Raw genomic sequence first — 23,344 nt, 5'->3', positions numbered from 1 at the left:
GGGGTCAGATCAACATGGAATGAATTCTGTTACTGGCCATATAAGGAGCATGTCTTGAGTGTACAGGTTTTGATGAGGTCAGAACAGGTCAGCTCCATATATGGAGATCTAAGGGTGGTCGGCCCAGGTAGGGCCGGGCCTTAATTTTCGCCGGCTGCCGGGCACGGCTGCACTAATAACTTTGGGGCAGGCCCGTCTAGAGTTCTAATGGACAGGTATCAGTTAAAAGGGAGACATTGAAGAGGAAGGATGGATGGCGAAGGATCAACATATGGAACATGCAGAACAGGTTCTGACATATATCCATATATGGAGATCTAAGGGTTCGAAGTTTGAGGTCAGATGTAGAGTTGCTGGCCAATGTTGATGACATCAGGGATCTCCATATATGGGCTTAATTGCAACAGCATGTCACATTTACTATGACATCAGGGAGGTCCCTGATGATGGCACCATATATGGGGGGCATTCCTATGTGAGTGACTGACGGGAAATGTACCATTTCATAGTAAATGCGACTTGCAGTCGCAATAATATTATCTGGGACTTACATTATATAGTGCTTTTCGTAGTACTCAAGACACTTTACATGTGTGGGGGCCAGGAGAGGGAACATAAAAAGGACAACTTTAAGAAACAAGTCAAATAAGAATTAAAACCAGTAATACAGTACATGTAACAAGTTAAAAACAGGTCAGCTTGGGAAGGCTATACTGTAAAAAAATGTATGGATAAATGAAAACATCACTTTGTGTTCTCATATTGAAATGACGATGGTGAATGTAATGTTACTGACCCCTGGGGGACACCAGGTGTAAATACAATTACCGGCATATCATCATCGTTTCTGAGCAGGGGAAGTTCATATGATCTTCTCCCTACGCTTAAGGGGGGGACATAAATGTGTTATAGGCCTATTATGCAGCCACTACTTAGTGGAATGCCGTCCCTTCAGTCCTGAAATCACTAAATTCCCCCAGCTGTTTTTTTTTTAAATGACCTTAAATCATGCCTTCAGTGCATAGCCCACTCCTCTGACGGCATTGGATTAATCTCTTAGTGTACCACTTGGCCTATATGCAATGTTCTAACTTTATATACTGGTAGAAGGATTGCATTTTCTTTGTTTTAACCCATTTTGACCTGAGATCAGATTCTAAAAATGTCTTCTACATCCTGACAGTTTTCTGAAAAAGCTAAGTTTCTATGTCAGTCGTTCTTCGATTTTTCAAAAATAGCAGACCTACAAGCTCGTAGCACGCCACTCTGTGGCGCGCTATGAGCTTGTAGATCTGCTATTTTTCAATAGCTAAAGCATAACATAATGCTAACACCAACGCCTGTTGCGTTTTGTTCTATGTCTCAAAGTGGACCACAATGGAAACAAGCTTTGGCCTTTTTTTGCAGGGGTGGAAAAAGTACTCAAATGTTTTACTTAAGTAAAAGTATAAATACTGCAACGTACTGATTGTAGATGTGCTCCATTACAAGTCCCGTATAAAAAAATCTAAATGTGTACAAAACCTTTTGAATAAGTAAATCTACTTAAAGGACAACTTTAGTTTTTTTCAACCAAGGTTCATGTTTTAGTTTGTTATTAGATAAAGTAAAAGATGAGTGTTAATCTTTTTTCATTTGCTGCTTTCTTTTGTTTTAGGGATTTTAGCTGTTTTTGACAGGGGGGTGGGGGCATTCGAGCATGGGGCTAAATATGTATTTTTTAACACAATTTTATGGTGATTTCTTTTTTTATGGTTTACTATAGTCCTAATAAACGCCAGGAAATTACATCTGGCCACAGAAGCTCACAGGATCTACTGAATGTGAAGGTAGCCTACTGGGGGAAGGCTTATACTGTGTGTATAGGCTCAATATGTCAGTTTGTCACATTCAATAGATCCCGTGATCTTTTGTGGCCAGATGTAATTTCCTGGCGTTTATTAGGACTATAGTAAACCATAAAAAAATAAATCACCATAAAATTGTGTTAAAAAATACATATTTAGCCCCATGCTCGAATGCCCCCGCCCCCCTGTCAAAAACTGCTAAAATCCCTAACACGAAAGAAAGCAGCAAATGAAAGAAAATAACACTCACCTTTTAGTTTCTCTAATAACAACCTAAAACATGAACCTTGGTTGAAAAAAACTAAAGTTGTCCTTTAAGGCGAGACACCCCAGGTGAATAGGGAAAAAAAGTTACCGGTAAATAATAGCTATCACAATGAAACTTCTCCATTTGATTACTTATATTAAAACTAAGATATTTTGTATTACAAGTTTTCTGAAATTATGTTTAAAAATGCAAATGAGGCATTATATGCGCTAATTTGCATACATTTCGGGACGATAAATCTGAAGATCGGATAAAGCCAGGTTCAAAATGATCATTTCATTTTGTTGACACATTAGAGACAAAGAAAATTACAGATGGGATTTTTGATATCTCTAATTATCACTCCACAAATCAGAAAATAGTGTCAACAGGCATAAAAAACCCAATTTTCGGCATGTTTTTAGGTATAAAATGTGATGTAAATCAGGCTGTGAATGATATCAACAAATCCATCTGTAAATGTCTGCGGAATATAGTTATGAATAAGACTGGAACGTTTGGTGTATGTGAGTTCAACTGAAGTGGAGATTCTTTGTCCCAGGTATGAGGAAAACTCATTTTGAGAAAACGGCCTTTAAAGATTTGTATTGTAAAATTCCAAAACGTTTTATTTGAAGCCACTATTTTGAGACAAAATATCTCATATATCATTGGAAAGGTCTGGACCTCGAGCTGACTGTGGTCTGATCCAAATATGGTCACTTCCTTTGTACCAACAACCAATAATGAAAATAGAGATGGTGGATTTTCACCCAGAAAAACGAGCTGTCGTTGGCTAAAATAAACTATCAAAATAAACATCTAAATCTGTATTTTTTATGTGTATTTTGCTTTAGTTTGAAAGAAAACATGTTTAGGAAGCAAAATAGCAAAAAGAAAATGCACCTGTAGTGTCTCGCCTTAAGTAAATCTACTTAATGGGTTTTTCAGAAAATTGTCATGATTTAGAAGACATTTTTAAAATGTTGACGTCAGGCCTGCCAATAAAAGTATTTTAACGATTCTGACAAGACCCACCCAATCACAGTGGGTTCTGACACGATTCTGACAAGACCCACCCAATCACAGTGGGTTCTGACACGATTCTGACAAGACCCACCCAATCACAGTGGGTTCTGACACGATTCTGACAAGACCCACCCAATCACAGTGGGTTCTGACACGATTCTGACAAGACCCACCCAATCACAGTGGGTGACAGAATGAAGGCACATCCAACGCAGCCAACACAAGCCATATCCTGTATTATGCAGTGTTGTTTTTGGCAGCAAATTTCTATTTTAGTTTTGGACTGAAACTTAATTTAGTTTTAGTCACATTTTAGTCACCTGGAATGTCTTGGTGTTAGTCTAGTTTTAGTCGACTAAATGTCATAAGATTTTAGTCGACTAAATCTACAGTTGATTTAGTCGACTAAAATGTATTTTGGCGGGCCTTGATGCCGTCTTAATGAGTGTTTTTACACTTGCTGAAAATAGCCGAACTACAAGCTCACAACGCGTCGCAATGCGTTGTGAGCTTGTAGATCGGCTATTTTCAGCATGCAACCAAGTGTAAAATAACTTATACTGGATCTCTGGTCCACTAGTCCCTTCCTAACAGTTTAGTCTAGTTTTTGTTTGTAGAGGAAATCGTCAGTATATTTAGTCTTAGTAGTTTTAGTCATCGTAGCTTAGTTTTCATTTAGTTTCCATTCGTTTTTGTCAGTGAAAAAAGGTAGTCGACGAGCATTTTTCGTCTTAGTTTTAGTTGACGAAAACAACACTGGTATTATTATGCTGCTAAGCCAAACAACGGAGCAATAATATTGACTGAGTGGTTTTGTCCATACTTTGAACTTCCTCATGCTAGGAAAAACCTTAGAGATGGAGTACTTTTTCCTCTTATGTACCTGTACACAGATATGTAACAAAAGTACAACCTTGAACATTGAACCTTATTATTGCACAGAGAGTGACATACGCAGAGCTACCAACCTGCACACATTTTGTGTACCAACCACGCAATTCTAGGTGTCTATACGCCTAGAATTGCGTGGTTGGTACACAAAATGTGTGCAGGTTGGTAGCTCTGCATACGGTACATACACACGTACGCATGCATGCACTCTCAGTGAGACGGATCTCGTTACAATATCGTTTTGCAATCTCATCACAGCTATAATAACAAGGAAATGCTCAAGTTATTTTTCTCGGCCACAGCTAAGGAATGTGTGGTCACTGGGTGCATAGGCGTGCGTGCGTGTGCGTGTGCGTGTGCGTGTGTGTGTGCGTGTGCGTGTGTGTGTGTGTGTGTGTGTGTGTGAAATAAAGCCATATACAATCCAGGAATAAGCAACCCGCTATGAATGTCAATGTCATGGTGGGTTGCACACAGCATGTTCCCACAGTGACCAGGGTGAGGAAATCAGTTATATCTACCTTGCCCCAGACAGTGTGTGCCGTGTTGCACATCACTGTAATCCATGCTGTAAGATATAATGTATCTTTCTTCCTAACAATTATGCCGCTTGTTTACATAATGACAAAGCAAATGAGTTATGTATCCTTGAATAACTACTCTAGTGGCTCTAAGAGGACTAAAGCAGAGCCAAAGTGAAGCAAAGTTCTAAACTTTACTTTCAGGCAGATGCCCAATATAGATCCCTTGGGACTTAAGGGTTTAAGTTATTAAGTCAGTCCAAAAGGTTGAACTTCAGGTGCATAACCAGCAGATGGCAGGAAATGACCAGTGTATGATGCAGAAACATCAGCAGTTTAAATATCCTCTCCTATGGTGATTCCTTCAAAACAAAATATTATGACTATGACAATGGGTTGATTAAAAATCCCCCTTTTTCCCACAAATGTAATTGTTTTGTTTTCTGAATGACAACAAAATATATTTTAAGAAAATTGTGAAAATAGCCGATCTACAAGCTCAGTTGCAATGCAATCCATCATTGTGTGTAGCCCCCAGCCAAGACCCAGCCCGCAACAGCCCTGCCAATCGGGCTCAGCCCTATTGGCACGGTAGGTTGTGCGTTGGTCTGGCGAGTGGGAGCCCTGGGTGAAGGTGAAGAATTGAAAGTGTTCTGACTGGAAGTTTCACTGGCTGGTTTGGAAGCTGTTCTGCTCTCAACCGCTCTGCAATGGAGAGGGTGGTGCTGACAGCACAGAACATCTGTGGGTGTGAGCTTCCCTCCATCCAGAATGTCGTGACACAGCAGCCGCACCTGATCAAATACAAGCCTCTCTAAACCAGTGGTTCCCAAACAATGGGTTGATTAAATATCCCCCTTTTTTTCCCAACGATTGAATTGTTTTATTTTCTGAATGAAAACGAAAAAGTATTTTAAGACAATTGTGAAAATAGCCCATCTACAAGCTCAGTTGCAATGCAATCCATCATTGTGAGCATGCAGATGGGCAATTTTCACTCTTAAATAGGGCTTAAGTAGTTAATTCATAATGGATTTTTGATTGATGTTTTTTGAGCCAATGCTCTTACTAGAGTCTAGACCAGGGGTCAATGTTTTTCAGGCCAAGGACCTCTTAGCTGAGAGAGAGACGAAGTAGAGACCCCCACTATATTGTATAAAATTGTGTTGCATACAATTTTGAGAAATCTTTATAAGAGGCATTCAAAGCTATCTTACCGTATTTTGTTGATTGTGTCACCAATGTCCCAAAACAAACTGTTCAGGCTACTACTTGGCCTCACTCCCCGAACCCACCTCACCCCTGCCCATTTTGATGGGGTGGAATGACTTAATTAGGGTTGACGATAGAGTAGCCTACAGCATCTTGCAATGGGTCTGGTCCACAAGATTCGCTACTCCAACAAGATACCTAAATACTTCCTTAATGTCCACACCAACAACACCAGGGGATTCGACTCAAACAAGATACTAAATTAATTTTGCTTATTTGTCTGATAACCTCAAATAAAATGTGTATATAAAATATGTCCAGCATTACTTTTGTCAACACATATACATAAAAAAACGATTTATATCATTTTTATTGAATTTTTACTAGGCTATTGAGTTGCATTTAGAGCTGGATTATAGTGTCGGCTGACTCAGCCAAACTTTCACGTAATGATGAAAATAACATGCCTAACATGCCTAATGCCTCCATTGTGTCATGGTATTAATTTATAATACTGTAGGCTATACTGTATATTGATCACATAATAGCCTAATAAGTCTTACAATCTGATGAGGAAACAGTGGATGAAATCTGACTAGCTGTTCCGACATAGAACTGTGATTAATCCAAAAGATGCATTTCCCTCGGTAATCAATAAAGCTCTGGTACGGTATGGATGAAATCTTGCCATGTACATTAGTCCATTTTCTAATTCCGATGTAGTGGGACAGTGGAGGATATGTTCATCCGAATCGCCTCAGTAATCATAATCAATAAAGCTACTGATAAAAATATATAGGCTATCTGATATCCCTTTGCCTCTGCAAAGTGAGTGAGCAGCAATTGTTCAAAGGGCTTTTATATTATCCTTTTTATTAATCACTCAATCTTTATTTGTCACATACATATTTAAAAAAGTACTATCTTTAAAATGCAGTGAAAAGTACGTAGGTCAGCCCCACAGAGCAGTGAGCAGTAAAACAGGACAATAGGACTAAAAGCTACAAATAAAATCTACCATTTAAAGCACTTCCAACCCTAAAAACAGGGTCAGTATAGACTATACTTTATTAACGTCCAGTGGATCCATCGTGACGCAAAGCTGATCTATACAAGTTGTTATGTTGTGGTACGGTATGGTACCCAAGCGTTGGTACCTGGTAGATCTGACCATTTTGAAACGTGACGACGTTTATTGTGACTGCTCGCAGTTTACTATGAAAACCTGCATTTCATGTCAGTCAGTCTGTCACGCCTTGTGACACAGAAATTATAATGTTGCAAGCCATTAAAAATCAGCATCCTTAATACTATCTCTTCTCCCCATTGCCCCACTTGCATGCATGTCTACATTCTACAAACGCAAAACATTGTCATCAGATGCCCCCCAGACCGCCACGCACAGAAAGATCATCATCTGTATCCACGGCTGACATGTTTCTTGTAAATGTGGTGAAATCCTGCCTCTTATTGACACCTATTGAGGATAATTACTGCTATTATATGTAATTGCTAATCATTGACACATTGGTTAGTACTCACTCAACGCTTTGCGGCCATTGGCACTGCTCTGTAATGAGTGTGGTCATGGAACAAGTAGTTTCATTTGAGCTTTCCAACTGTGTATAGCAGCTGCCAGATACCCATAAATCACAATTATTTATAGGTTTATTTTGCTGATACAGAACAGAGCACACTGTGGTAGACTTCAGAAGTCTTTTGTTCTTGTTCTTGTTGCTGTTCTTTTGTTACTCATTGTTGCGGCGGTTTAAAGGCCGCCGTGAGGAGCTAAACATGAGAGTAAAGAGACGCTTGTATGACGCAATGAATTCAGGTCCATTCCAGCTGTAGGTTTTATAGTTTATTCAGTCACCACACGTAAGTCACAACAGTTCCCAGGCGTTTAGCTATAACTAAACGTGGTTGTTAAGGTGATAAAAGGTCTGTTTGATGCGGTCAACAGAAATGTCTTCTCCCACGCTCACCTCCTCTCTCTGTCCAACTTCCCTCACCCATATGACAGGTAAACGCCATGAAACTAGAGTGACAGCGCCCCAGCCCCGGTGACACGCCCATTACCTGTGCAGTGCCCATTAAAGTGACATACATTACGTCAATCACAGTAGCACATTAGAATGCAAACACATTACGGCTCCTACACTCATGTTACGACTGCCAGTTGAGTACTTACTGGGAACTCCTCTTAAGATTTCCCAAGGAAGTTCCAAGTTCCTATGAGTCCAGATCTCTGGTGATCTCAGGTTGCCCAACCACGTCTCTTATCACCTCAGGCAGCTAAAGAAATTTGGCATGGGATTCTGGGATACTATTGAAAGTGAAACAAAATTAATTTCACCCTTTTCTTTTTACTGTAAAGCATATTAAAGTCCTCCCATGATCACTGCTGCTCTCAATCAGTTTCTTCATGATTATTATTAGTATTCTGGGAATGGGTCAAAAAGTGATGCTGGCCAGTAATTTGAGAAGATGTGCACTTGCTGTCCGCTATCTAGGGTGTATAGAATTGTGGTCCCCTGCGGGCAATGATAACGGTTTTGCCAGTTATTTTGGAGCCCACTAATCAAATCACTGCCCTATACATATATACCATTTAAATAAAGTAGTGTTACCAAATAAATAATCAGTGACTCCCTTGAAACGCTCAGTTAACACCACAGAATACTTGAAGGCCTTCCACTGTAAACACAGTTACACTTCAAACAGTCACGTCCACAAAAGGGTTTGCACAAAGCTTATGGAAAGGGATCCGTCCCATGGGGCACGTGTTAACTCATTTTGGGCGGGAACCCCTTTTGATGTTGGCATTACATTATGCTTTAGCTATTGAAAAATAGCAGATCTACAAGCTCATAGCGCGCCACCGAGTGGCGCGCTACGAGCTTGTAGGTCTGCTATTTTTGAAAAATCGAAGAGCGACTGACATAGAAGACATTTTTAGAATCTGATCTCAGGTCAGAATGGAAAACTGTCAGGATGTAGAAGATTTTTTTTTTAAAATCTGATCTCAGGTCAGAATGTGTTAAGAGGCACCTGACCTCTTTGCATTTGAAGACAGCGCCTGTTCTCGTATATCAATAAAGCTCCGCGGGCCATTAGGCCCTGTTTACTGTTGATGCAAAGCTACAGTACCACGGCCGCCCACACACATCGGGCCCCATTCCCTTTCCCGTTATTGTCCCCGGCTATCGTTTTGCCCCCCAGAGGACTTTTATGTTTTTCTTCCTTTTGAGGCGTTGATCATTCCAAAACGTTGTTACCTCAAAAAATCTAGAAAAACAAGAATTGATGAACATCAACAATAATCACCAGCTGCTGCCTTATATGTCCAGAACTGTGCTATGAAATGTAAATATCTGCATCTATGTGTAGGATAACAGGATCTGTCCGGATGACTTTCATAACAATGAACTCTGAGACTGTAGAAATGGACTGTTATGGGTCCATTTCGTTGTATTTGTACACTCTCAGGTAGCCCATTCTCCAAACCATTATATATCGCATCTCACGCACAGCTGTCGTTTGTAGTGGTGACATTGGCTTTGCAGCTATAAAGAACATCCGTCATATGTGTCAAAATCGCGGCGGTCCGCGGTAATCTGCATGGCGGTCCGCGGGTACAGTGGGGGTCCCCGCGGAGGTCGGCGCGGGGGTCCGCGGTAGTCTGCGTGGGGGTCCGAGGGTACAGCGGGGGTCCCCGCGGAAGTCGACGAGGTAGTCTGCGTGGGGGTCCACGGTAGTCTGCGTGGGGGTCCGCGGGTACAGTGACTGAGACTCAAATGTGTTACTGTTACCCATTAAATCAGCGGGTGTGCATGTGCTCAACTGCTCATGCAGGTCTGCTCACTGTTTAGCTGCGCTGCACTGTTATGCTCAAAGTAGTTACCCTAAAGAATTCTGAGGCAACATGGCGGCCCACGAGGCAGCCAATCAGGACGCCAGGTCCTAAGTACGGCATCCAATGAGATTTTGGTCGCGGAAGCCTTCCCGAGAGGATATAAGCCCAGTTTGCTCTTCAAGCAGCTGGCAAAAAAACCCCTCAAATTATTGCTTTCTTCATTGAAGGTACCTGCATTGGTGTAGCTTCATTATATCAGAAATAATGGTATTATTTGATTAAATAATGTGCCTAATTTGTTTCCTAGTGGGGATGGTATCCTCCTTTGTCCTCGACAAAATAGTGACGTTGTTAAAGGACCACTTCACCTCTTTTCAACCTATCTTCATATAATAGGTCCTCACTAATAATCATAAAAAATGGCACGATTCTTTTCTACTCAGTCTGTGTCTCATAAGACGGCTGTGGGCAGTTTAGAAACCGTCTTCCAGTGACATCATCATTAGGCAGATTAGGCACAACTTTTCAGGACTAGAAAGCCTGACGTTTCTATTAGCTTGTATTCCCCATCAATGATGTCACTGGAAGACGGTTTCTGAACTGCCCACAGCCCTCGTATGAGACACAGACCGAGTAGAAACAAATCGCACAATGTTTTTCATGATTATTAGTGAGGACCTATTATATGAAGATAGGTTGAAAAGTGGTGAAGTGGTCCTTTAACGGCGTGTGAGAGTGCCTCTTGTTTTTGTAGTGAATAGTGGTGCCCCTGGAGGCCAGACAAAAATGTTGCATTACTCACCTGTGCACAGTGGTGACTGCATGCATTTACAGTATAACAAGAAAGGTGTGCTCAGGAGGCACGCCCTCCTGCCCCCATCTTTCTGTGTGTGGGCGGAATCTGGCGACAATGTGTTGTGGACGTTTTATGAAAAGGCACAGACAGGGGTAGTAGAGGCCAAAGGCTATATATAATGCTGTTAATGCATTGGGAACACAAATCAACCCGGGAATGTGAATGACAGTGGCCTCCGACATCATTCCAGATTTACATAAAAAATATGCAGATAAAAGCATGAAGACAAAGTGTGTCAAGCAGCTGATCAGTCTATGGAAGAATCTCTCAGCCTAGAAAAACTTGTTTCAGGGAGCTGGAGCAGCTGGCCTCAGCCCTGTTTCCAGTTGTAGAAACATGGATAATAACGAATGACCAAACTGTCAGATTTGCCCTATACTACAATAGTTTCTGCAATATAATTATTACTATTTTTACCAGTAAGACGCAATAAAGGGCGAGGTCGTGTGCACGCATCAGCATGGGTGCATGGCAGAAGGCAGACTGCTGGGCGAGCACTGGCGCTTTATCATGGTGAGGGGTCAGATCAACATACTGTATGGAATGAATTCTGTACTGGCCATACAGTATATGGAGCGTGTCTTGAGTGTACAGGGTTTGATGAGGTCAGATCAACATATGGAATGTCAGAACAGGAAGGACGGGTGGGGAGGTTCAACATACAGTGTGGGATGAACAGGTCAGCTCCATATATGGAGATCTAAGGGTCTGAGGTTTGAGGTCAGATGTAGAGTTGCTGATGGCTCCATATATGCAGATCTAGTTGATGTCTCCATGTATGGTTATCCTGGGTTAGATGAGGTCAGTGTCGTGATCTTCATATTGGCCATATATGGTGGCGTGACGTGTCACAAGGTGTGATGTCACGAGGCGTGACCATATATGGAGGCGTGATGAATATTATAAAACTTGTAAAGCATCTGTGTCATTGTCTCCACCAGCCGCAGATATGGGGGAGAGTATGTTTTGCACTCCGTCCGTTTGTGTGTCCGTCTGTGGACAGCTAATCTTGTGTGTGTGTGTGTGTGTGTGTGTGTGTGTGGTGTGGTGTGGTGTGGTGTGTGTGTGCCCCAGGTGTAGACATAGTCAAGGATGTCTATAAGGACTCATTTTATCTAAGTGATATGTGGCAAAAGGCTATATAAAGACCTCTTTGCGTGTGAGATAGAGATGAGTTAAAGGACCGCTGACACGCCCCGAAATGAATATGGGTGGTACAGCACATCACGTGGTCTGACTGAAAACAGTTTGAAACAGTTTGAAACAGGGCTACGGCGCGCTAGCAACAAGTGGCTGCTAGCTCAGGCTAGCGTTTTTGACGGTACATTTAGGTCATATTTGCTATAAATGTAATTGAAAAAAAAAAAGAATCGCTCGAAAATCCTCGTTACAATGACATTGAGTTGACGTGTAAGTTTTAGGGTAAACTGTTGCATAATCGCAATTTCACGTGACGAGTTCCATGCTCTCCGTCTCCCCCCGCTAGACAGGCAGTGGTAACCTGTGAAGCTCCGTGCTGCGGAGCCCTGTTCAGCACTTAGCCGTGTTTGAGGCCATGTCAGCGGGGGGAGACGGAGAGCATGGAACTCGTCACGCGAAATTGCGATTATGCAACAGTTTACCCTAAAACGTACACGTCAACTCAATGTCATTGTAACGAGGATTTTCGAGCGATTCTTTTTTTTTTTTCAATTACATTTATAGCAATTATGACTCTAAATGTGACACCAAAATAGTAGCATAAGTTGCTATGCTACTACGGCCACCAAGCCCAGCGAGCCCGCATAGAAGTCGATGGGGAAAACTTGTCACACTCTGACGTCAGAATCATGATAGCATTGTTTGATAGCCGTTCTTATCTCCCGAGGGGCGTGTCAGCGGGCCTTTAAGAAAATGTCATCGTGATCTAAATGGTGCATTTACAAAAGGTGAGAGATGGGTAGCCATTTATCCCTCCTTGAATGGAAGTCGTATGTTTCCTGGTGGGACACCATGTATTGATAAAAGTTAGGCAGAACTTTTTAAACATATACCTGTAATCTACAGTACTTTGTGCCATAGAAGATTATCGAGGAAAACTCTTTAATGGAGGTAGAATGGACGACGCCAGATGTTCCAGCTCATGCGTGAAGGAGCACGAGAGGTTTTTAATCTCCTGTGTGTATTACAGCAGTTATTGGTCATCATAACCCTGCCTTTTTTGTTTCTGTCCGTGCAAATTACAGAGAAGTGCTCGGCTTGAGTTAATAACGCTAATCTATTCCATACACGATAGCATGAACGATAAGTGAATTATTACTGTATTTATAGTTCAAGACCTGCAGAGTGGGCAAACGTGGCTCCTGCAGTGCCTTTGAAACTATATATGGAAACCGGAACTGTCGGTAAAACAACATAGTCTGAGTGTCTGACCCTTTTTTTCCTCCTTTCATTCCTCATTTAACAGAAGCCATATCTGTGCTCAGTTGCTACAGTATGGACATCGTGCTGTATGGCTCATTTTGGAGCAGTTTCCCTGCAGCTGGCTCTCTTTTCCCTCAGAACAACGTGAATTATCTGGCAATAGTTTATTATGGTCATAAACAGTATAGTCCATAAAATTAACTCATTGTACATATACATACGTACATATATTAACGATAATATCCCTTGCCGTGTCCAATATTCAGCTACTGTATATGACATCTAAAGGAAGGGAAAAGTATACCCACAGTTATTGGATCTTAGGCTATGTGATATTTTTTAGTCTGATATTATGACGACACAGTTTGTTTGGTTCTAAATAAAAACGTCTGGGTTTCTGAGGCTAATCGCCAGAGGCATATATTTAACCCAATATAGGGACACGGAATTACGTTAATGTCTCCTTTGTTTGTTTTTATATCACTTTGCTGTGTGTGTGTGTGTGTGTGTGTGTGTGTGTGTGTGTGTGTGTGTGTGTGTGTGTGTGTGTGTGTGTGTGTGTGTGTGTGTGTGTGGTGTCACCCAATCAATCAATCAATAACGTAAGTTAGACAGGTCCTGACAGGAACCGATAAAGAGAACCGAAATTGAAAAAGGGCCTTTCTCGGCCCCACCCCTCTCCCATTCGTTTATATTGTATTTAGGATCCAAGATGGCCGCAGCACCAGGAGGGGGTGGGGCGGAGGTGAGTGGGCGGGGTTGACATATGACCTTACTGGGCTGCATTCAAGACACTTGCCTTGTGTCCGACACATGACATGTGTCTGAACACAGCTTTGATGGATGTGTTCTGCCCCCCTTCCCCCCCCCCATATCAAACAAAATGTTTGGTCAAACGATATGGGCTTCCATTGGAAATGCATTGGAGCGGCCATTAAACACAGACACAAGACAAACACAAGAAAGGTGTCTTGAATGTGTGAACGCAGCCCAGTTGGGCATATGTCCGCCCCACCCCCTCCTGGTGCTGCGGCCATCTTGGATCCTAAACACAATATAAACAAATGGGAGAGAAAGGCCCTTATTAGTGTAACGGCTACCCAAGGATGTTCGGTTCGGTACCAGATTGGTCCCGAGGTTCGGGACCCAGCCCTAATTTCAACTGACTGCTAGCAAGAGACTAGTCTGTATAAGAAGTTTTAACACTCTCAGCAGGGAGACAGCTACCATTGTGACTCAAAACCTTGAGGCTTGTGTAGGTTCAAACCTAATCGCATTATATCTATTGTCTTGTATGGCTTCCTGGACCGCACCTCTGAGACACCTATGCATAGCAGATGATTATTTTGATCTGTATGTAAAATCGGTATAATCCACTCAGTCTGAAGGTAAAAGGTAAAAGGTAAAGCTTTACCTTTTCAGAGGGGCCAATTAAGCAACCCCACCCCATGTATTCACCTCTGTTCTGTGAAAGTATACATTTTCATTGTAACTGTGAAAAGAGTTCAGTCTAGCATCCTTATCAGAGCCTCTGGCCGGAGGGCGCACCATTGTCTCTGTACTTTGAAATAAATGCTTTAATACTCTGTTTTTAGCTTAAGGAAGAACTGTAAATATACCACATCAAATCAAATCGAACAAGACAAGTATATCTCATGTTGCAGTCAATCATTGGACTTGAGAGTATAAGGAAAACGTTGGATTCGTTCTGTTGTGGCTGTAAGTGTGTATTCAGTGATGGAAGAACAAATCACATTTTGGGAACAATATCCAGTGTTGTCCCTGAACGCGTTCAACCCTTTCATATTTTGGGTGTACGTGAACTGAACGTACACGTATGCCTGTTCAAAGTTTGCATTTTCTTTTTGTTTCCTTTATAAGATTTGTTTTTGGCTTTGATAGTTACAGTTACAGTGAAGACGGACATGGTAGATGTCCTCTACAATATTGCCAGGTTTTGCAAAAAACGACTGCACAGTCAAGCCAGAACTGCTATTTTGGAGAAGAGGAAGAAAAAAAACAGTCAAATACAATAAGTCAAGAAGTCCCTTCGGGCTTTCCCCTTAAGAAATAACCTGTGGCATCACAAATTACAGGTATGGTTCTGTGTGACATCAAAGTTAGGAAATGCAGATACTCAAGGTAGAGTTTCCTTTTGAATACTAGATTAGATTAGAACTAGAGACTACAGCACAGTGCACACAACTGCAAAACCTACGTCAAGGGGTGAAGTCACTCTCTGTAAAGGTCTTTGAACACTGCACGTCTGAAATGTTCATATGCGTTTTGTCATATCCGTTATCCAAGGACACTGAGCCACTAACAATCTTGTTGACAGATGTGAAAAAATGCAGAAAATCTAAACTGTTCTGAAAATTATTTTGACAGATGTCACTATCAGAGTTGGTTTAAAGTTAACAATAATCCGTAAATGACAAAATATGAGCTTGTATTTATTTCATCGCACTTGAAATTTCCAGGTGTAACATTTGGACTTCTGTGCAAAGACCTTATACCAATGTGCCATCTTTTTTTTCTTCTTTTTCAAATCACATACAAAGCAGTTTGTCACACTTCATCTGAGCATGACAGGAGTGCTCGTTATTCATTAAGGATGGAGTCTGGTCTGTCGTAACCAAAGAGCCTGAAATCAGTCTCATACAGCTTGTAGAGTTCCCTCCGGGCCGCGAACCAGTCAGCCAACCTGTTGCTGTTTGTGATTTCCCTTTTATGCGACATGGGGAACTCCACCTCACCATCTACCCTCAGCTGACGCAGAAGCTGCTCCGCATCCTCCTGGACCGACTCCATATGGCCCACAAAGTCATACTGGATCTGGCAGGGGTGGCAAAGCCGGTACATCTACCGCCAGTGCTCTTGGAACGGGTTGTACTTCTCTGTATGGGGTTCCAGGAGATACTGGATGAAGTGGGCAAAGGATGGGCGAATCCCCATGGCGAACGCAACAGCCACGGAGGCAGGGGGCGTCATATTAGCGTAGCGCCACAGCATGTTCTGTGCGATGCTGTGGTAGAAGCCCTCGTTGAGTTTCTCAAACTTGTTGCGGTAGCCAGAGATGAGTCGCACAAAGCGATCCCGCACAAACAGGAACTTTGTGTACTTTTTTAGCTTCAGCTTTGAGAAATAAGCATCACAGAAAATGCAAATGAGAGGGTGATAGGATTTGTAAAAATGCAGCGCACCTGAAATTCTATACAGTTTACATATTCTTGTAGGACTGATAGCTCAGTGACAACTGTACTGATCTTTTTAGTTATGAAATTAAGCTCTGGAATGATATTCTTCCTTCAAATAAGTGATTTATGATTTATTACATTTCAACATATTGATAATGATGTATTTATTCATTAGACCAGCTACCCGTATATTATGTGGAACTGCGTTGTGTTGACCATACAATGGTCAAGCTTTCTGAAAGGTTGAACTGACGTGAGAACTCGCCGTAACGATTCTAGAACTCGTCAAAGGTGAAATGCATGCGCGGGTCGTGGGCCAGCTCATGGGGGATAGCCTGTGCATCCGTGTAGGGGACACCGTCCTGCGCTGCAATCCCACTCAACACTATCATGACCCGCTTCCAGTTACTGCACGCCACCTAGACGCGAGGAGTAAACATTTCGATAATTGTTGGAGGGGCGCTATTTACAGGTTTAATGTTTCTTTTTTAGTTCAATGTTTGTCTTAAAAAACGCCATTGACAATGACGGAAAAGATTACGTATATTGTCCCTCATTACGTCATATTGTCTCTTTATTGTTAATGACATTTAATGTTTTTGTTGGCACCGTTTGTTTTACATCACCATCACCTAATCAACATGAGTTAGGCTTTAATCTATTAGCACCCCTTACTTCACACGGGCGTGACTTTTTTTAGTTTGTTCTAAGGATTTAGGATTAGCAGCAAGTAATCACGGGAAGAGACTCAGTGACAGTGTACTTGCAACTCTGTAAGCTTGTGTATCGTTTCCCCTGTCCTGATGACAATGACATTGCAAGTTGCCATAACCTGCATTTGTGATACATTATATAATTTGGAGTTCCCGTCCTGAATGGGTTAATTCAGGAGTTTTCAACTGATTGTGATCGAGGGACCACCACCCTGACTTAGAATCAACCTGGCCACTGTTGTTTTGGTTGGGGATATGGGCTAAGATTAGTGCTTTTGTAACACAAGTTTGCTATGCATCCCATGTGCAATTGTGCATACCATTGCTTCTCAACCAATGCTACATTGTCAATGACTACTAATAATGTCCTAATAATAATGACTCAACCAGACAATCCGGTGCACTTCCCCCTCTTGAGATTCTATAACTCCCCTTTTCTGTTAAATTTCATCATACGTCACCAGGTCATTCAGTTCACTGTGTCTCTGTTTCTCAAAAAATCCAATCAAATACTACAGAACTACATGCAATACATCCATTGACCACCAGTGGGCCACGGGCCACCTGTTGAAAACCCCTGGGTTAATGAAGGGCTACTGTACATGTATACAGTACCTTAGTAACATAGCAGTAGATGATGCCGTGTACGTCATCCACTATAAGGTTTTCCAGTTCCTCGTAAGGGATGTCATGGATGGAGCGGTTCTTCCCAGGGTACACCAAGCCATCGCTACTGCACATCTCCTTAAGCAGAAGCTGTCTCTGCTCCTGTCCGTTCAGTACAGTTACAGTCCAGGAAGGTTGTCTCCACAATTCAACTCTGAAGCTGTCCATAACTTGACTCAGTTATCGTTGTTTGTGTTTGTTGACGGTGAAAATAACCGATCAACAAGCTCAGAAGATTTGTACGTGTCGCTATAATATTTAATTGACAACATCTGACCCAAAAGGGCAGTGGTTAAAGGGATTGTGACATCAATTATTTTTTTATTAAGTGACCAAGCACCTCCCATTGTTTTTGTCTGTTTTTTTTTCTTCTCCTTCTTCTGCCAAAAATAGCAGTTCTGCCTGAACCGTGCAGTCGGTTTTCGCAAAACGTGGCAATATGGTAGAGGGCCATGCCGAACGGTGACTATGAGAAGCCCATGACCATTGGCCAATGGTGGCGCTATAGCGCTCAATTTAAAATGCAAACTTTGAACGCACATAGCTCATGAACATATATGCGTCTCCTCATGCTGAACAACTTTCGTGCGCTTACTTTTGACCTCTGACCTTTAGATCACCTGCTATTAAATATTAGCGGGTTGTGTTTAGTTGGATCTGAGCCGACCATCCAAGGTTCTCAGATAAGAGAGGTTTCTGTGACACCAAAATACTTTTAACTTATTTCAGTTTATTTCTCCATTAATCCATGAGCCATGGTTTCTACAAAGCAAAGCAAAGAAGTGGAATTCATTAACTAGCATTCAAGCAGTAGTACATAATGAACAATAGCAGTAGAACAAGGAACAAGGACATAACATGGTAGGCTACAATGGTAGGCATAGCAAGACAACTATGTAACTCTGATCAACAGAATAAACAAAGCCAGGTTGGCACTGGGCATTTAAACACTAGAACATATGAAACAATAAGGACCATATGGAATGACAATATACAATTATGAATGATAAGCTGCAAGCTACGTACATTGCAAAGCAAATATATAACTTGAATAAACAGGTATCAATTAGAACTTGGCATGTAAACCCTAGAGACAATATATTGTAAAATGAAGTATAACAACTCAGAACATAGAACATGTGGCATACAAAGGATATACTCGGGTCAAAGCAGAACAAAGGCTTACATGGTTACAAGTACACATGGCTGGAGTAGTGGGTAGACGCATTGAGATGTGCAGGTGCTGCATGTGGCCTGAGTGAAGGCTGGAAACTGAGTGAGGGCTATGCAGTGAGTTGCAATGAAAATTAATGTCATGAAACCTGTCTGTGGGTTTCTTTTAATTTAACCGATTAACATTATGAGCTTGTGACTAAGTAATAACTAGGCTATATTGCATTAATTGCAAGGGGTGCGCACGCTTATCCGACATACTATAAAACCGACATGTGAAAAACGATCGGATTAAGGTTGGCAAACATGCGTTAAGGTTGGCGACCGGATTAAGGTTGGCGAACATGCGTTAAGGTTGGTGACCGGATTAAGGTTGGCGAACATGCGGTAAGGTTGGCGAACATGTGTTAAGGTTGGCGAACATGCGTTAAGGTTGGAGACCGGATTAAGGTTGGCGAACATGCGGTAAGGTTGGCGAACATGTGTTAAGGTTGGCGAACATGCGTTATGGTTGGAGACCGGATTAAGGTTGGCGAACATGCGTTAAGGTTGGCGAACATGCGTTAAGGTTGGCGAACATGTGTTAAGGTTGGCGAACATGCATTAAGGTTGGCGACCGGATTAAGGTTGGTGAACATGTGTTAAGGTTGGGGAACATGTGTTAAGGTTGGCGAACATGTATGTATACATATACATATACATATGTATATTGCATAATCATTATGCAAATAAGTTGCAAATTGCATTATGCCATAATGCAATTTGCAACATATCCAAAACGTTTTTGGATAAGGCAGGTTTGGGCAACTTTGAGAGGGCCACAATGCATAGTAAAAAATAGCTGATCTACAGCTCAAACTGCGACACGTTTTGTGCTCGTAGATCTGCAATTATTGCTATTGTTAAATAATTCTTTTGCCATTTCTGAATTGTCCTGAAAATAACATTTTTATTTAATTTCAAATACATTTATATGTTCTTATGATAACTTTATTAACTTAAATGCAAATACATTGGACATAAAAGACTAGTACTAGTCATTAAGCTACTAATAACCCAGACAAAAAACCCAACTCTTATAATCACTTTGCCATTTTGGAAAAATATAATCTTTTGAATTTTGAAAACTTTAAAAAGTTTGCCTGTGCCTGTTTTATGTATAAATGATTTAGCTCCTCCTCTCAAGGAATGTATACATAAAAGAGACAGACAGTGGGTATGACCTCAGGTCTGCATCCAGGGGTGACTGTGAGGTCCATGGCAGAAAGTCTACCTTCAGTCACCAGTACTGTCCATGTATACATAAAAGAGACAGACAGTGGGTATGACCTCAGGTCCAAACAGAAAAGTCCTGACTGATTGCATTAAACAAGGTTAAACTCACCAACATTGCAGCTGTACGAAAAGCTTGAATTATCCTCTTTCTATCTGCAAAGTTTTTGTTTCATAAAAATCCACCATAGAAACGTTATGAGCTACTTTCTGTCAAGAAATGCCCTGTGTCAGAGTTTGGAAGTGCTTGTTTTCAATAACACAACATTTTACTGCCTTCTGCATTATGTGACATTTAGAAACAGGTGGTACGCAGGACGGTTGAGTGACTTTCAACGAGCGCTTCCAAACTCCAACACTATGCTGCTCAATGTTTTGCCACTCAGTCTAGATGAGGGGGGCGTGTCCTGATGGGAAAAGCATGCATGTGCATACTCTATACTGGAATGAGCTCCCCACTTTCACAGCTTTTAAAGGACAATTGAAACGGTCGCTAAAAAACCAGTCTTGTGATCACGGGATGGAAAATAGCATCTCTGCTAAATCCGGTGTATTTACGCTACAGTTTTAATTAATATGCTCTGTCCCGTCTAAATAAACAAATATAGACTGAAGTAATTAATGCGGGTCATGTTCGCATGTTTGGAATTGTAACAGCTGAAATCAATAATATATCAGTATACCGATATTAACCTGTGGGATGCATTAAGTGAAGGTGGGGGCCTCCCGTGCATTTTGATCAAAGATCCTGGGAGAAGATGCATTTTAACTGATTTTCATATAATTCAAAATGGCGGGTGATCTAGAGGTCAGAAGACAAAAGTAAGAGCACGGAACTTGTTCGGTATGAGGAGATGCATGTGTGTGTCGAAGTTTCATTGCCGACGGTCAAACGGTTCATGAGCTATGCGCGTTCAAAGTTTGCATTTTCAATTGAGTGCTATAGCGCCACCCTTTGGTCAATGGTTGTGGGCTTCGCATCCTCACCGTTTGGCATGGCCCTCTACCATATTTCCAAAAACCGACTAAGGTTCAGCCAGAACTGCTATTTTTGGCGGAAGGAGGAGAAGAAAAAAACAGACAAAAACAAGGACTGCTTCAGTTTAAGAGCCATAAACGTCAAGACGTTCCTCTAATCTGGTGTACAGGTGATGACATGCACATTACATGCATAATAGAATTACAATTTATTTATTTCTTTATAATGGGAGAATTGGCACTCAAAACCTAAACTGGTGACCACCAGGTGGCACTTAAAGAGTTTAATAATAGGCATGAGTCATGACAGCAACACAGTTATGGGCTTCTGTATTGCACAAGCACATTAAAGGTTACTGTTATTAATAATAATTACATAGAATCTAACCTGTCTATCGTGGAGCTTGGCGTGCAGGCGTGGCGTGACACCGACGTCGTCCCGGTAAATGATGATCAGGAGGATCATGAAGGCAGAGCCCAGGAGCATGATAATACGTAGCCGTCTGGGAATTTCCATGGCGCCAAGGCTGGGGACAAGTGAATTAATATTCACGATTATTTCAAACGCTTTGAACACGGTTCCAATAAAGTGCAAAATAGCAGATCTACACTTGTACCTATATCATTGACCTCAGCACTGGTTTATTATTCATCTACAGTTTTAAGTACTTAAATGATGGTCTTTTGCATTGGAAAATGAGTGCCTTTCACATGCACTTTCAGGTATGAGGCCCCTGGTCTACAGCAAAGCAATGATTGCTAAGATTGAGCTATTTAACACTTAATTAAATTGTATAATTTATGTTATCAATATAAATATCATTAGTTGTACCAATCAATATAAATATCGATACGATACAAATATTATAAATATTTAGAGGAATCGCATTTCTTTAATATTCAAATATTATTTACATTTAAAAATATCACATAAAATCGCCTGATGTGCAGGATATTGACCCTGAGGGAAATTCAGTTCACTAAAGATGAAAAATACTGTAGATACAGCAGGTAAGGTTACACACGTAATTAATTATAATTATCACTTACCTGAAATTCCTTGATTATATCCTTGAGTCCTCAATTGTATAACTTTTTTTTTGTTGGATTAACCTGTTTCTTGATATGTACTCTCCTGTGTGCAGTGGTTAAAATGTGAGCTGTAAACTGTGTAAGCTTGAATTTGTTTGGAACTGCGCAGCAAAAATTGTTGCTCCGCGTCCTTGGCCAAGTCAAAGTATTTATGTTCGTTAGGCTTCTCTTAAAGACTGAGTGCCATGATTTTTTCCCACCCTAAAACATGATTATCAGGTGTACGGTATTTGTTAAAATGTTGTTTTTATGTGGGCAAAATTGAATTTATGACACCTGCCCAAAGGTGCGGATAATGACTCTTGATCTTTTCTTTTTCTTTTTTTTTTAATTATTTATTTACCCAGGGAAGTAGCTGACAGGTGCTCATTACAGCCACACACACACACGCACACACATTTCTCACATAACTGGCTCTTTGTTTTCAGAATTTAATTATGTAATTATGTTATATTAATAGAAAGGTATGACATGTGAAGCCGGTCTGGGACACTTATGTGAGAATGTAAAATTGTATCACGCTCACAGAAGAAGTTCAACCAGCTGTGCCAAATAATGATGGGCCTACAGTACATGGGCCTTATATGAGTCATAGCACTGAGAAACCGAAACGTTTGCTAGTTTGAACCTCACTTTGAGCACAAAGCACTTTATTATGAGCATTCATAATAGAGTTCGTGTCAGAGTTAGTGTTGAAGTATCCTTGCGCAAGACTCTGAACCCCTAATTGCTCCCGATGTGCAGGTTGGTGCCTTGGTGTATGAATGTGTGTGGAATTATGGGTGAATGTAATGCACACACAGAGATTAAAATAGGGTGCATTTTGCATCCCAAAACGCAGTTTATAGTTAAGGGACCATAGACTGTAAACAAATATGGACAAAGCGTTCTCCGGGTCTGATATGGACGTAAGATGAAGCCTGTCAGTAAATCGCCATCTTTCTAGATCTGTTTGGGCCCAGCTGGCCATTGGCTGGCCCAGACAACGAGGCGGGACTGCCCCCCTCTTCGTTATGGTCATTTTTTTAATAAATGGGACCATACTTTTCCAAAAAGTATATTATGACATGAGAAATGAGACTTTAAACTAGTGACTGGAAGCAGAAAGTATTCATGACCATGTTTCCTTCAGTGCCACATGACGCCCTTCGACGCCTTTCCAGTGACGCCCTCGTTGCCATTGGCCATTTCGAAAATTCCTCTAATCTGGTGTTCAGGTGATGATATGCACATTACATGCACAATATAATGACAAATTCTTTATTTTATTTATAATGGGCTTCAGTGGCAACGAGGGCCAAAACTGGTGTGCATGGTGTAAGTGTTAGGTATGGGCATATGGTTTTCAAAAACATTTGAAAACCTTATGACCATACCTAACAGCATGCCAA

At 41.3% G+C, this 23,344-nt stretch overlaps 1 protein-coding gene and 1 pseudogene across 2 annotated transcripts in view; one reads left to right on the top strand and one right to left on the bottom strand.

The window, feature by feature from the left end:
- Positions 1 to 15,302: 15,302 nt before the first annotated feature.
- On the bottom strand, positions 15,303 to 22,078 carry LOC310858092 (carbohydrate sulfotransferase 12-like; annotated as a pseudogene). Its single transcript, XR_014571041.1, has 5 exons — positions 21,912 to 22,078; positions 21,250 to 21,388; positions 17,388 to 17,540; positions 16,336 to 16,478; positions 15,303 to 16,100 (listed from the first exon to the last, which is right to left on the bottom strand). The product of XR_014571041.1 is annotated as a carbohydrate sulfotransferase 12-like (transcript).
- LOC310858091 (solute carrier family 23 member 2) overlaps positions 21,558 to 23,344 on the top strand; it is a gene marked incomplete at both ends in the record, with an annotated part of 77,601 nt that continues 75,814 nt past the window's right edge. The window contains one exon of the mRNA XM_083764149.1: positions 21,558 to 21,584. Within this exon, the coding sequence (XP_083620275.1) occupies positions 21,558 to 21,584 (27 nt within the window). The remainder of the gene's footprint in view (positions 21,585 to 23,344) is intronic.

Source organism: Protomyctophum parallelum (assembly GCF_964188405.1).
Source record: "Protomyctophum parallelum genome assembly, chromosome: 4".
Taxonomy (NCBI): domain Eukaryota; kingdom Metazoa; phylum Chordata; class Actinopteri; order Myctophiformes; family Myctophidae; genus Protomyctophum; species Protomyctophum parallelum.
The sequence above is the reverse complement of the archived record's forward strand: the minus strand, read 5'-3'. Positions and strand labels throughout refer to the sequence as shown.